This window comes from Mustela nigripes, chromosome 11, assembly GCF_022355385.1.
Source record: "Mustela nigripes isolate SB6536 chromosome 11, MUSNIG.SB6536, whole genome shotgun sequence".
NCBI lineage: Eukaryota > Metazoa > Chordata > Mammalia > Carnivora > Mustelidae > Mustela > Mustela nigripes.
In genome coordinates this window covers 35,376,986-35,391,123 of record NC_081567.1, presented here as the reverse complement: position 1 = coordinate 35,391,123, position 14,138 = coordinate 35,376,986, and the positions used below count along the sequence as shown (strand labels likewise).

Genomic DNA, 14,138 nt, shown 5'->3' with positions numbered 1-14,138 from the left:
GTCAGTAGGTGACACCCATCTCCCCTTTCATTAGCATAGAACATGCCTTTGCTTTTTCCACTCTCCCCAGGGCTGTTCACCCAAAATAACCAGTAGAATCAGGGATTTCATCAGCACAAAAAATTATGAATAAAGTAAAAGGCGTACTGTTTTCACTCTGAGAAAGAACTGTACAGGAGATACACATGGAGAATTCAGACCTGGCACTCAGGAGGGTGCCCCGTCTTAGCACTTTTAGACACACGACTGCAAATATCGCCAGAGGAAAGGCAGGGACGTGCGGGTGCAAGCTAAGGCAGGGTGTGCGGACCACAGTCCAGGCTCACCCCAGGGAGCTGCTAGCAGGTATGCGGGAAGGACCCAGTGGTAACAGCAGGGAGAGCTGGGGAAGGCGGGATGATGGTGATTCACCTCTCACCAGCCCTCTGCCCCCACCACAGCCAGTTTCAGGGTCTTCATCACTGTTCTACTAAGCCAGAGGTTCTCAAAATGTGTTCTTTTGACTGGCAGCAGCAGCACACCCTGGAAGGTGTCCAAGATACAAACTCTCCGCATCTACCCTAGAACTACTGACTGAGAAACCCTGGGGGGATGGTAGGGCCAAGCAGTTGATGCTTGACATGCGGACTTCCAGCTGATTCTGAGTTAGGAGAAAGTCTGAGAACCACCAAACTGTGTTCCTCCCGCTCCAAGACTCACTAGTGTGCTAGGAAGGCAACCCCACCATGTACTTATAGGTCTCCTGCAGGTCAAATTACTCCCAGGCAACTCACTGAAAATTACACCTTTCCCTCTCTCTTTCCAATCAATCCCAGCAATGGCTGGGATACAACCCTTAAGGAAGCCCCTTGGGGTTATCCCCTATTCCCTAACAGAACTAGAACCACAAGAAGCCTTTTCATCAAAGGTCCTACTTTTTGTCTGTGGGTGTGATGCTGCCATTCACGGCCGTGCTGTCTGCTGCCTGGATGGAGGTGGACCCAGTTTCCTAGGGAAAGGAAGCACAACTCATCAGGTCAGTCTGCCCACAGCAAAGGCCCCAGTGGAAGAGAAAAATAGGGAAGCGTGGAACCTACGTACCTCTTCACATATTTTCAACTTCTTTGTGATTGCCTGGTAACAGACAGCTGGCTAATAAAGGAGGAAAAAAGACCATGTATTAAACTGAACACTTAACTGGTCTTCATTATAATTTCCCTAAGAGGTTAGGCCTAAAGTATGGTGTTAACGCTGAAAACCTACTTGCTGTTCAACTTTACTGAACTCCAAAGGACACATCAGAAATGGAATACACACTATCTCACTCAAATATCTAGGCAACTCTGCAAGTTTCTTTTGCCAATGATGACATTAAGGATCAGAAAGTCATACACTCAGGATTACAAAGGTAGTCAGTGCAATTGGGCTCGCAACCCAGATCTGTCCAACTCCAAAGCTATAGACTATCAGGTCCTATATCAAGGTTCAGCCTAACTCGTGGCCTTGCATATACTCTGAGAAGCCTTCCCTCCACAAGCTGACAGTTCAGAGAGACTGTCTGCACAGCGAGCCCGAGACTGCATCCACCAAACAGCACGGGTGACCTCATGAGTGCTGAAGCTCACAAGGTCTGGCTTCTGCCCTAGACTCCAAAGGCAACCACAAACGTCTCAACCACACAGCTGCCAAGTCTTTTTCTTTTCTTTTATTTTTTTAAGATTTTATTTTTTTGACAGAGAAAGACACAGCGAGAGAGGAAACACAAGCAGGGGGAGTGCGAGAGGGAGAAGCAGGCTCCCCGAGGAGCAAGGAGCCTGAAGTAGGACTCTATCCCAGGACCCTGGGATCATGACCCGAGCCAAAGGCAGATGCACCCACAGCTGCTGAGTCTTAAATGCTTCTTTTGGGGGGGTTTACTTTAAAACGTAACAACACCTGATTCACAAATGGGCCTCCATGTGACTTCTTATTTTGCTGCTCCGCGCAGCGGTAGAAGCAGAGCCTCACTTTACAGACCAGTGGGGTGAGGTCCATGGAGCCACCTTCTCCCCTTAGGCCAGCCCCTGACCAAGGATCAAGAATGTCAAAGACCAACTCACCTTCTCAGTTTGGCTGAGCAGGAAATGATGGAAATGAGGGTCTGCATCTTTCACAGGCTGAAACCAGAAAATGATTGAATAAAACAACTTAACTTCCACCAGAGGTCACCTTGCCTGCTGCCTGGTAACTGACTCTCCTCTGGCTAAAACACCCTTGGCAGCCAGTATCGACTCTGCCTGGAAGCACTTTCCCGTTGTTGGTCTAAGCCTTTTATGATTGATCCCTGCTCCACCTACAGGGAAACTGGCTACAAGTGGAAGAGAAGACATATTTCTGTCAAATTATTCCAGTAACAGTGGAGGAAAATAGTTAAGAGGAATACTGGCATTTTTTTTTTTTAAGATTTTATTCATTTAATTTGAGAGAGAGTGAGTGAGAGAGAGCATGAGAGGGAGAAGGTGAGAGGGAGAAGAAGACTCCCCATGGAGCTGGGAGCCTGATGTGGGACTCGATACCGGGACTCCAGATCATTACCTGAGCGGCAGGCAGTTGCTTAACCAACTGAGCCACCCAGCGGCACTGAATATTGGTGTTTTTAAAATGCAGCATTTACCAGTCCTGGATAATTGAGCAGGGGAGGCCAAATCAATTCTCATGACTCCTGATCTAAGGGTTTTACCTACTGTATCTGGTGTCAGACCCTTGAATGTCTTGTCTCATGCGGGACGGATATAAACAGAAATGGAGGACAATGAAGGCTTTCACAATTAGGTTCAACAGGGGACTGGGGCATCCACTACAAGGGGCTACTGAACCTTTACGTGAATAGTGAAAGGTGTGTATAAAGCATAAGCATTAAATGAAAAAATGTGTGGGCCAATCCCACATTTGTGAAAACCAACCATATTCCCAAGAGCAGAAACCCCATGTGGGTATATAATTCTATAAATGATGCGTGAGTGGGGCGTCTACCAAAAGGTCTAGAAGAAGTTACATAGAACTTGAAACTGTGCATCCCTGAGGGTGGAGACGTGCACATCCCCCCCTCGTACACCTCGGTACTATTTCGCAATTTAAAAAATGGGGAAAGGAAAAGCGCCTCACACGGGCCAGGAAACCAGCTTGGAGGCTGGGCTTATCCTGGTCTGCGGGAGAGCTTGTTACCTCGCTCACAGTCGGCTGCCATTTAAACGCGGCCATCGGTCCAGCCATCACCCCCTTCACGGTACTAGACTCAGGGATGGTGAGATCCTACAGAGGGAAAGGCAGATGGTCAAGACACTGAGGCCACCTCAGTAGCAGATGTCTTCCTGCGCCAAATCGGGGAGCACCTCTTCACTGCTCTGCTTCCTTCAGTCACACTCCACATTAAAAGAACCCCAACTCCAGTCTCAGTCCCCAGGCACGGTTCTGACTGTCCATCAGGGGGAAACCAGGCAAGTTTTCATTAACAGGGAACAAAGGTTTCTTCTCTGTTCTTGGAATAACAAATTGTCTTCTTGTGCCCAAGTTTTGCAAGGACAGGTGTCTCTGGAAAGCCCAACTGTGGTGTGCAGTGTTGTCAGCAAATCACAGTGAAGTGTCCTTATGGCCAATAATGAACATTAAGAAAACAGTACCCTCTTCAGAGAAGACCTCAAAAAACACTAAGAAAGCCACATGGTGCCAATGAGGAAATGTGCCCAGCATTTTAGCTACTAAGTGACAAAGATAGACTTCCAACTCAGAGCAGCTGGGAACGAAGAGCCCCACTTGTTCTCTAGGCTGATGCCAGGGCAGGACCCAGTAGAATGGGGTGCACCTCCTCACCAAGGGCCTGGCCATACCCATCCTGGACAGCGAGCTGCTTCAGCTTACATCTGCTGTGCTCTTGTCCCCTCCACCAAGTTTACATCACACTCCCTTTATGCAAGTGGGATATTCCAGCCACAATTTCTCTCCTGACATTTCTACTTGGATATCTCATGGAAATCTTGACATGCCCCACTCCGAACCCTGGATTTCCCTGCCCAAACAGCTTCTTCAATAGTCTTCGCAGTCTTAGAAAAGCAGCTGCATTCTCCCAGGCTGAGATCTTTGCGGTTCATCTTGATTCCACCCTCCTCTTATCTGCTGGCAATGATTATGGTTTTACGACTGCTGATCTGGGAACCCCTTTGGCCACCCCACTGCTAACATTCAAGCTAGGCTGCCATCACCTGTCACTTGGGCTGTAGCAAAAGGGATCCCCCCATTTCTGTTCTGAAACACTGCAGTCTAGACTGTACACAGCAGCTATCACTTCTCTGCCTACAACTGGCTTCCTGTCTCATAGTCAGGCTAAAGGCTAAAATATCATGGCCTATGGGGCACTACAAGTTCTACAACCCTCACTCCATCCTACTCTCCGAATTCATGTCCTATTATATTTTCTTCCCTCTCACCACTCTCCAACTCACCAGCACTAACCCTTGGCCCTCCAGCCGTTCCCCAAACACACCAGGCATACACCTGCCTTAGTGCCTTCACACTACTGGGAACGCTCTTCCAACAGTGATCTACTTAGCTCACAGGCTCACTTGAGGTCTCCATGGAAATGTCACCTTATGGGGGTGCTTTCCCTGACCCCTCTGTATCTTCCCCCATTAGAACATGATACTGATGTTATTATCAGTGAGTTCTATGAAAGCAAGACCTTTGCCAATTTTGTTTACTCTGTATTCCATGGTGGGAGCCATGCCTGGCACTGATGAGATGTTTCATTATTTACTGAAGAAGTGAACATGGGAGGGGTCTTGTCAAAGTATCATGTGGCTGAATCACTAGACATCTGGCTTCTGGTGGATCAGCTTCATCCACAGGTGCTGAATAAAGATCTCTGGGGGAAAAAGGGGCCTAATGCAGCACTGCCCCAAAGAACGTCCTACCACGGTGGACATACTCTGTATCTGTCCCCTGTGGCGGGGCAGCACAGCTCTAGTGACCTGCTTCAGGTCTCAGGACAGAGGGAGAGTGGGGTGGAGAGCACTGGCTTTCCATCTGGCAGCAGCAGAAGGCCTCAGCTCCCAAACCATCAGCCTCTGCAGCACTCCGGGACCTGGGGAGAGACAGAGCCCTGGCGGCTGCGGGCTGTCAGGGTGTGGCGCGCTGACTAGAGCTGCAGTTCTCCTTCCCTGCCCAGCACTTGGAGACGAGAGCCCCTGAGAGAGGATGAAAGCACACCTCTCACACTGGAGTCACACGATCCCAGCCTTTCCCTGTTTGCATGGAACTGACACTTCTCCATCAAAAGGTCAGCCTTTCCCACTGATCCTCAGGGGACAGGAGATTACGGCTCCAAATGGCAATCATCTGGGGCTTTGCCCAGGTATCAGCCTAGGTTACTGCTGTTTCAGAAAGAAGCCTGACAGCCAACTGACAATTACTGTAGCAACACACACTCTTTTTAGAGCACAGAGATCAGAAGATGCACCAAAATTCCAAGCCCAGATTCCCTACATCTCTGAAGGTGCTTAATTAAAACCAACTGTCTGAACCGAAATGGCTGTGCCTGCCCTGCACCACTAGCCAAAATCCTTCCTCTCCAGCTGACAAATCCTTCGCTAGAGGCCGGGCCAAGCAAGGAGAATGCACAAAGGGCTGTGCTGAGGGTAAATAGCAAGTAGACATCTCGGCTGAGGACCTCACTCCAAGAACAGCAGCAGAAATGTTACTACCCCCTAATTAATAATTCAGACTCAAGGGCAAACTGCTTTTCTCTGGGAGCCCGTGAGAAGAGTCCCTGCAGAGAGCCCGGTGGTGGCCTCGGGTTACACTAAACCCACTATGCTCTCGCTGCACAATGGGCTACTGCCAGACACTGACACATGTAAAGCCATTCATCAGAAGCGTAGTTCACGGCTCACTGTTCTTGGTGCTTTGCTCGTTACTCATTTAATTATCACAACAAACAAGAGAGACAGGTATCACTACTATTTCCAGTGATCAGATGAGGAAACGAAACCAAGGCAAAGGTAGCTGGCCAAGGTCACACAGTTGCACAAAGTTATGGAGTCACAGTTCGGACTCAGACCTCCTCCTCACCTCTCCTGGACACCTCCCTTTTTCCAAAAAGATGTCGTTTCTCTGCTGGGCCAGCACGGAGTTGGTGAGATCCACGGCTTCAGAAGGCAGAAAATAGGAATTTGGAGAACAGTATAAAACCTGACAGCTCAGATGCCTCTGGATCCCCAGGAAATCAGTTCAACTGGACCAAATCTGATCACACCCCCTGAGGAGTTCTTTCTGCACCGCGGCTAGGCGTTTTCTCCATCTTCTCCACCTCTGGCTGCAGTTCCCTGTGCTCAGTGTCAGCCAGGGCTGTCCCAACCGCTAGTCACTCTGTCTACTCTCAGTCTCGGGTCATCTGACAGTGAGAAGGATCTTCTCTAACACAGTGGTCACTCAGTGGCAGCCCACAGGCTCAATCGGGCCCAGAGATGTTCCTTGGACCTAAAAGTACTTTAAAATTTTGAATTAGCATGTAACATTTAAAACTGGAGTGTTTCACATAAAACTGTATTTTCAGCTTCTCTTGAGGAAAAATCAGACAACCTGGCACAAGTTGGCTGGAACCCCATGGACAGAGCATGATCTCCCCTGAGCGCCAGCTGCTGTCACCCCTACTGCTCTCAGCGTGGAGGCAGGTGAGGGCTGTGGACCCTTAGCAAGCCTCTCCCCTTGCTGCAGCAACCTGTCTGGTCTCGCTGGTGTCTGAATTTGCAGGCCATGATCTGATGCGGTCTAGCGTTTCATCACGGCCTTATCACCCAACTGTTTCTGCCAGCCATCTGGCTCCCGTCCCCTTGATTGTGCTCTAACAATCCTTCCCTGTGTTTTGACAGACTATCCCCTCCATCTCAAATTCTCTTCCCTTGGCTTTTAAGACTTGGCCCGTATCTTTTCAGGAAGGTGAAAGGTACATTATTTCTACTTTATTTCACTGTGATGGCTCTTCCAAACCCTTCCAACTTTGATCTATGGGTGTTTCCCCTGCAAAGCACACTCTTGCCTTTGACTGCTCCCTCCTTACTTTCTGTGAAAGTAGAGGGCCAGTGGGGCCTCAGATATACTTCGTATGTGTTCTCCAACATACTTTCTACCTATCTGCCTCCCACCTCTACAGACCATCCTGACATTAGTTCAAGGCTCCCTAACAGTCTAGCATTAGGCATTGGCATCACCTCAAATTCATCACAGTCAAAATAGTACTAGTCCTTCTGCTCCGTATGCCAACTCTACTCCAGACTCTTGCTCTTAAGAATGGTGTTACCATTTCCCAAACAAAAACCTGAAATCATCTCCCCCACCACTTCCTCTGGAACCAGTTCTAAATCTTATGAGCCCTTCCTCTGAAGTGCCTCTCAGGCAGTTCCTTTTAGTATTTGCTATCAGGATAGCTCCTTATGTAAGCGTAAACCTAGGTTTAGCTTTCGGACTGGCTTTAGCCTGTCTTCTCTGCCCTCCACCAATGCTAACACACAGCTTCAAGAACACACCACCCTGCCACCTAGCTTTAACAAACTTGTGGCCCCCTACTGACTCTGTGACCGTAAATATTGCTTTAGTAGTAGACCTCAAGGCCCTCTACAACCCAGTGACTACTCACTTTTAGCTCTCTGCTCTCCTCTTTGTCCTTCACCTATAATGAGAACATCCACACCAACATCAAGCCCCATGCAGGCTGGGCCCTCTGTCTCTGGAATGCTTTTCCCCTCTTTGTTCTCAAGCCCCTTCCAGTGCCAGCCCTCACATGCTGGCTCAGGTGGACTATTCTCTGGCCATGACCATCTAGCTGAATGCAAGATCCTTTACAGCCTTGTGTTCCTATGTCATGCCTGTGCACCCAGGCTGTGTCCCTCCCCTGGTCTGCAGTATTCTTTAGGGCAGTGCTTAGCACAGGTTTCTATGTCCACTCAGTGAGCTGAGGCACACTGTAAGGCTCAGCTCTTTCATATACAAAAGGAAGTTGCTAATCCCAGAAGCTGCAGAGGTAAAACAAACCTTCTCATCCTTTGGGGGCCGACCCCGTTTCCGGGGACTCTGCTCTTGGGCTCTTTTCAGAGGGGACTTGGAGCCTCTCTCTGATGAGCCTGAAGACACCCTCTTCTTTCCTTCTCCCATGTTCTTCTTCACCTTCCCTTCAGACAGGCTAAGCTTCCGCTTCTCATCACCTGAGTTTGGCCTACTTCTCTCCTCACTGGAATTACGCCGATTCTTGTCATCAGCAGAATTGTGGGACGACGTCTGAAAGTTTAATAATAACAATGATAGCCACCACAGCAGCCACTGCTGCCATCACCGCCATTTACACAAGCCACACCCTAGGAGAAGCGTTTTATGTGTGCTATCCACACAACAACCCTATGAAATAGGTTCTGTTATCACTCCCACTGATGTTTGGGGAAGCAGATAAAGTCAAATCACTTGCCTATAGTCCCAGAGCTAAGATGTGGGATTTACACCCAGGCAGTGGATATACCCAAGAAGCTATACTCCTAATCTCTAGGATGTAAAAGGGAGAAATGCCTGTGTGGTACTCAAAAGCTGAGATACTTCTCCTGAGTCCAAGAGACTTTCCTAAGAACAGCAATCCATTTCAGAAAAGTTTGCTGCATTCATGGAGTTTCAAGCTGATAGGCAAAACGCGGATACCCTAGATTTGAAGTAGTATTCTTTCCATTGGCATTTCGTAAGAGTAGGGTTTGGGTTTGGGCCGTATTTAATCTGTTAGTTACTACACCAAAATAACCAGTCAGATGTTGGAATAAAGCAAGGATCAGTCTCTCACCTGGTCTTTCCCTTTGGCTCTCCGGAGGAACTCTTCGACAGCATCCACAGCCTGCTGGAATCGTTTCCCCTTGTTAATCTTTATCATTTCCTCCTTGTGTGCATGGTATGGCTTTAGCTGTTCCACTTTGATCCAGGCACTAGCAGAAAACACACATAGAAAGGGTATGACACACTGCCCAGGCCCCAAATTAGTAAACACCTCATCAAAACAGAATGCAAATATATGTTTGGCTTCACTGGACTTCGAAACACGCCTGCTGTGTTTTCAAAACATGTTACCAACCACCCCATACTCTTGGGGTGTTTTCCTTAAACAAGTCAAGCACAACCACCACCACCACCAAAACCAGAACACCCTTCACAAGCTGCATGCTCTTTCTGTCTACTCCCCTTCACCAGCCTTCTACACTAAACCACACATCACTTGCCACTTGTGCAGGGCAGAGGAAGCCTGGAGATGTTCTTCCATTCTCATCACAGAAGCCCCTCACGGACCCAGGGCAGCAGGAGCATTATCAACCACAGCAACATCACTGCCCAGTCAACGCCCAAACCCAAATGACAACCTGTCAATCAACTGGGAATCAGGGATGCTCCCATGGCTCAAGAAATGCAGCACCTGAACTCTGCTGCTCTTAGAGATATTTGTTCATAAATGATCCTGTCCATGGCTACTAAACCACACAAAATGTGACATGATTTGGAATTAGGGCAGCAGTCGTAACAGGAGGTCTTCAGAAACAAGGTTCTGCTTGTGATTAAAAGTAGAACATACCTTATGATGTTTTAAAATTTAATTCCTACCATTAATATGTAACACACACAAGTAGACATGCCATCAGTTGTCACTTTTTTTAAGATTTTATTTATTTATTTGACAGAGAGAGAGAGATCACAAGTAGGCAGAGAGGCAGGCAGAGAGAGAAAGGAGGAAGCAGGGTCCCTGCTGAGCAGAGAGCCCAAAGCGGGACTTGATCCCAGGACCCTGAGACCATGACCTGAGCCAAAGGCAGAGGCTTTAACCCAGAGCCACCCAGGCACCCCAGTTGTCACTTCTGAAATATCTGGCTTACCATACTAACCTGAACAAATCTGCCCCTGCTGGCTTCCTGTGATTTTCCTAAATGACATTTAGTATCCCAGTACAAAGGAGAGGGTTTTATAGGCTTGGTGAGATAACAGTTAACTTATGTACATTTTTACTATGCAATACTCAGGTTTCAGAACAAAACCTTCTGAAAAAAGGGGTCAGGTTAGGGACCTAACTAACTTAAGGTCCTCTCCTTTAGACAAAGCTGGAGAATATTCACCAATAATAGTAAAAATGTGGGGCGCCTGGGTTACTCAGTCAGTTAAGCATCCAACTCTTGATCTCAACTCAGGTCTTGATTCTAAGGCGATGAGTTCAAGCCCCACACACTGGGCTCCACACTGGGCATTGAGCCTATTTGGAAAAAAAAAAAAAAAGTGCTAATCTTTACATAAAAATAGTGCGACCAAGTCACCAATGGCCACCTTTGCTTTCAGTGTTATATGAGTAATTGTGACAATGGATTTGTACAAACACAACAACCGTGAGACTATCAGCTTGCCAATGTGACAGCAAACCAGGACTTAGCAGGTTCCCTATGGCGAAACAAAACCAGAGAACAGAACGATGAGATGTGGTCTCACTGCGTAAAGCTCCAACCAGGTGAGGTAAGCAGGTACCTTCCAGTAACTAACTCATCTTAAAGTCTGAAACTTGACATGATAGATTCAATTGGTCTATTCTACCGGGAGGAAAAATGGAATTGTATCTTGACCTTACCTGGCCAGGTAGGTACACCACTGAATGGGACCATCCTGCTTCTCTTCCCATTTAGTGTTTCTAAGGACAGACCACCAGAGCAGATGCAAAGCCAGACACACCCTGAAAAGCAGGTTAAGCTGTCCTACCAAGACGACAAAAGTACTAGCGATGAAGCTTACAGAGTCACGTGCTCTGGACTTGCCTCTTTGTTCTCTGAGTGGCGGGTTAGAAGCTGGGACCCACACAAGTTTTGGTGTTAAGATCAATTGGGGGGGTGTTATAGAGCCACGTGAGATGGGACAATCCACTCCAGGCACTCTAATCCCTGCCTCCCTCTCCCCACATGAACCTCTGATTCAGGGGAAGTGGAGAGGTAGGGACATCTATGGAGGAAGCACCAATAATCCATGCGTGTTTTTCCACTGAAGCATTTTAAGTGGATTACTGATTTCTGCCGCCAGAATGGTACAGTCAAAATTCCATTCATCCCCAGACTGCCATTTGAATACTCAAATGAAATTTTCCTCTCCGACCATTTTTTTTTTTTTAAAGATTTTTATTTATTTACTTGAGAGAGAGCATGAATGAGGAGAAGGTCAGAGAGAGAAGCAGACTCCCCATGGAGCTGGGAGTCCGATGCGGGACTCGATCCCGGGACTCCAGGATCATGACCTGAGCCGAAGGCAGCCGTCCAACCAACTGAGCCACCCAGGCGTCCCTCTCCGACCATTTTTTGAAAAGTGAAGATGGTTTGCTAAAAGAATGGACAGTGTACATATCAAGAGGATAAATGCAAGAAATATTAATCCGGTTAAGACTGTTGAAGCAGGGACGCCTGGGTGGCTCAGTTGGTTGAGCAGCTGCCTTCGGCTCAGGTCATGATCCCAGTGTCCTGGGATGGAGTCCCACATCGGGCTCCTTGCTCAGCAGGGAGCCTGCTTCTCCCTCTGCCTCTGCCTGCCTTTCTGTCTGCCTGTGCTCGCTCTCTCTCCCTCTCTGACAAGTAAATAAAAAAAAAAAAAAGACTGTTGAAGCAATGTGCCCCATCAGAAAAACTGTAAGTAAAAAGCCAGCCCAGCAGGGCTCTAGGAGGATTACCTCTTGAAAGCTAGCCAAATTGAAATAGAGTTTTTTCTCTGAAGTCTGTATTGCAGAACTCTGTCTCCTCAAAGAGTATGCTTTTCAGCCAGAGTTTCAATAATGCACCATTCTCTAGTACACTGATGTCTGTCACCTGGGCCTGGCATGCAACTGGTGCTCAATAAATAATCACTGAGTAAATGATGCCTTCCAGGCAAGTTCAGAGGGCTGGAAGGCTTTGCTGGCCTTTTCTGGTTGTTGCTGTTGTCTGTACATTTCTGTTTTTGTTTTATTATGACCCGGAGATTGAGACCTGAGCCACAATCAAGAGTTGGGATGCTTAACTGAGCCACCTGGGCACCCCTGTTTATTTTTTTTTAGGTGACTTCTGCTTCTTTCTGTGACTTATGATTTCCTTCTTATCATCCTCCTGATGCCTAGATGGTGCTGGACCTTTTCTGTGTAATTTGCTGTGGGGCTGGGAGTCAGAAAAATCAAGCTTAGTCAAGTGGTGTGTAAAGTACAAAGAACCTTTGCTTTTATGTACATGGAAGTAAATCCCACTGTAGTGGCAATCAGTGAGGCCATCAAGAAGAACCCTTAAGGAAGGTCCCTTTAAATGTGTGGCTAAGTGGAAGAAATCAAAATGCAGACCCGTGTGTACAGTATGCTATTACTCGTGTAAAAACAAGGAAAAAGGAAGATGTAATTTCTTGATTTTGCATAGTGTCATTGGTGGGACATGCTGTAAGAATCTAGTGTGGCTGAGGGTCAGGGATGAATGGAAGTTTCACAGTTTATAGCTGGATTTGGGCAGACAGGCGGGGGCGGATGGGCATAAACATGTATTATCTTTAAGAAACAACAAATCAACAATAAAGGCCTCTGCTGTAGAACATGGGCTGCTCTGCCCAGGGACCTGCCCCCAGGACTTCTTCAGGTGCGTAGCTACTCGCTGGTTGCAGTAACTGCGCCTGTAACACAGTCAGGAGCAGCAAACTTACCCTGGTGTTCTGATACACCTCCTGTAAATTCTTCTCATTTCTACTATAAGCCCTCTCACATTACACGCTCTGCTCGAAATGAATTCAAACACCTCACGTTTTCAAAAACTTCCATAGTTCGGACCTGCTTTTCCCTTAAGTTAAAATTGTATCATGTATACATCGTATTAAACATGTGGTCTACAAATTAAACATGGGTCTACGAATAATCTCCAAAACTCTCATGTATGTGACTCAGACTACATGACACAAAGACCTGGGTGGGGGTGGGAGGGAGAACACACACGTGTCTGCATAGTCCAAAGGTGAGAACAAAGATGGGGACAGAAGACACGGGCTGCTTCTCCAAAAGCCACAAAGAAAATAAGAGTTTGTCAATTAGTTTCAAGCACTGATTATCATATAGACATCAACAAAGACTTGCAGTTAAGATAGATTAAGAAGATTCTGTTTTCAAAACTTGAAAACATTCCCAAATGCTGGATAAGGCTTCCAAGCTGTGCTGTCTCTGCCAACATGGCCAGCCACTTCCTTTGTGCCGGATTCTTTAATGCTGGTGCATAACACCTGTTCCTGGAGTCCACTGTCTCAGCCATGAAGGGAGTCACCTGTAGGACTGATGCTGGTGCTGGGACAGGAAAACCTACTCAGTGCTCTCTAGGACAGGTATTGTCCAGTCCTGGCAGAGGACACTGCTGGCTCAGTACAAACAGCAGCGCACTCACCATCCATTTGGCTCGTTCTCCAACTATTGCACAATGTCGGATGTAGGCAAAGCGGGGCCATCAGCCCCCAGGCGAAAAGAAAGAGGGGTGCTCAGATGGCTCCAATCTGCTTGTAATTACAAGCTGCAGGTTCTTCTCCAAGAGTCTTACCTTCTATTTGCCTTGATGGAAAGTTTCTTAGGCTAGGATCCTGGAAATTCTATCACTGAACTCCACAAATCTCCTGCCTCTCAGTGTACTAATCTGTTAAAAAGTGAGAACCAGAACAAATATGCCATCTATTTCCCTAAAGGACTGTTGGAGGGTCAGGTGTGAAGACACTACACAAACTCTCGGGTGGTCATTTGGGATCTATACTCTTTTGCCAGTAGTCTTCTCTTGCACTGTTTGTTTCTGGGCATTTTTGAACACCCAAAGACTATATTAGCTTCCTCCACTCTGCCATCCATGGCCACCACTGAAAATTTCAAACTCCAGGCTGTTTCTGTTCTGATGGGCAAATCCCTGTCCAAGATGGGCTCTCACGTGCCTGAGACTTCATCTGCGGGTGTGGTCACCTGGTAGAGTTGTCAAAGTTATGCTAAAGTTATTTTTCCCTCTGTATCTCTGTGAAATAGAAAACAACCATAAGTAACCCCTCTACTGGCCATCCGGGCTCGGAGAGCTGAATCCAATCATCTTACTAAGTCCTTCCCCTTGCAGGGGTGG

General features: G+C 47.4%; 1 protein-coding gene across 5 annotated transcripts in view; it reads right to left on the bottom strand.

Annotated features, from left to right (window-relative positions):
- The window catches only part of GLYR1 (glyoxylate reductase 1 homolog), a 34,684-nt gene that overhangs the window by 13,430 nt on the left and 7,116 nt on the right, over positions 1-14,138 (bottom strand). For 3 of the 5 annotated variants that reach the window (XM_059415390.1, XM_059415391.1, XM_059415392.1), the window contains exons 4-9: positions 8,828-8,966; positions 8,041-8,283; positions 3,184-3,270; positions 2,079-2,135; positions 1,081-1,131; positions 915-988 (exon numbers count right to left, since the gene is read on the bottom strand). In XM_059415390.1, the coding sequence (XP_059271373.1) occupies positions 915-988; positions 1,081-1,131; positions 2,079-2,135; positions 3,184-3,270; positions 8,041-8,283; positions 8,828-8,966 (651 nt within the window). The remainder of the gene's footprint in view (positions 1-914; positions 989-1,080; positions 1,132-2,078; positions 2,136-3,183; positions 3,271-8,040; positions 8,284-8,827; positions 8,967-14,138) is intronic. The other 2 variants (XM_059415393.1, XM_059415394.1) reach the window with 1 other exon arrangement.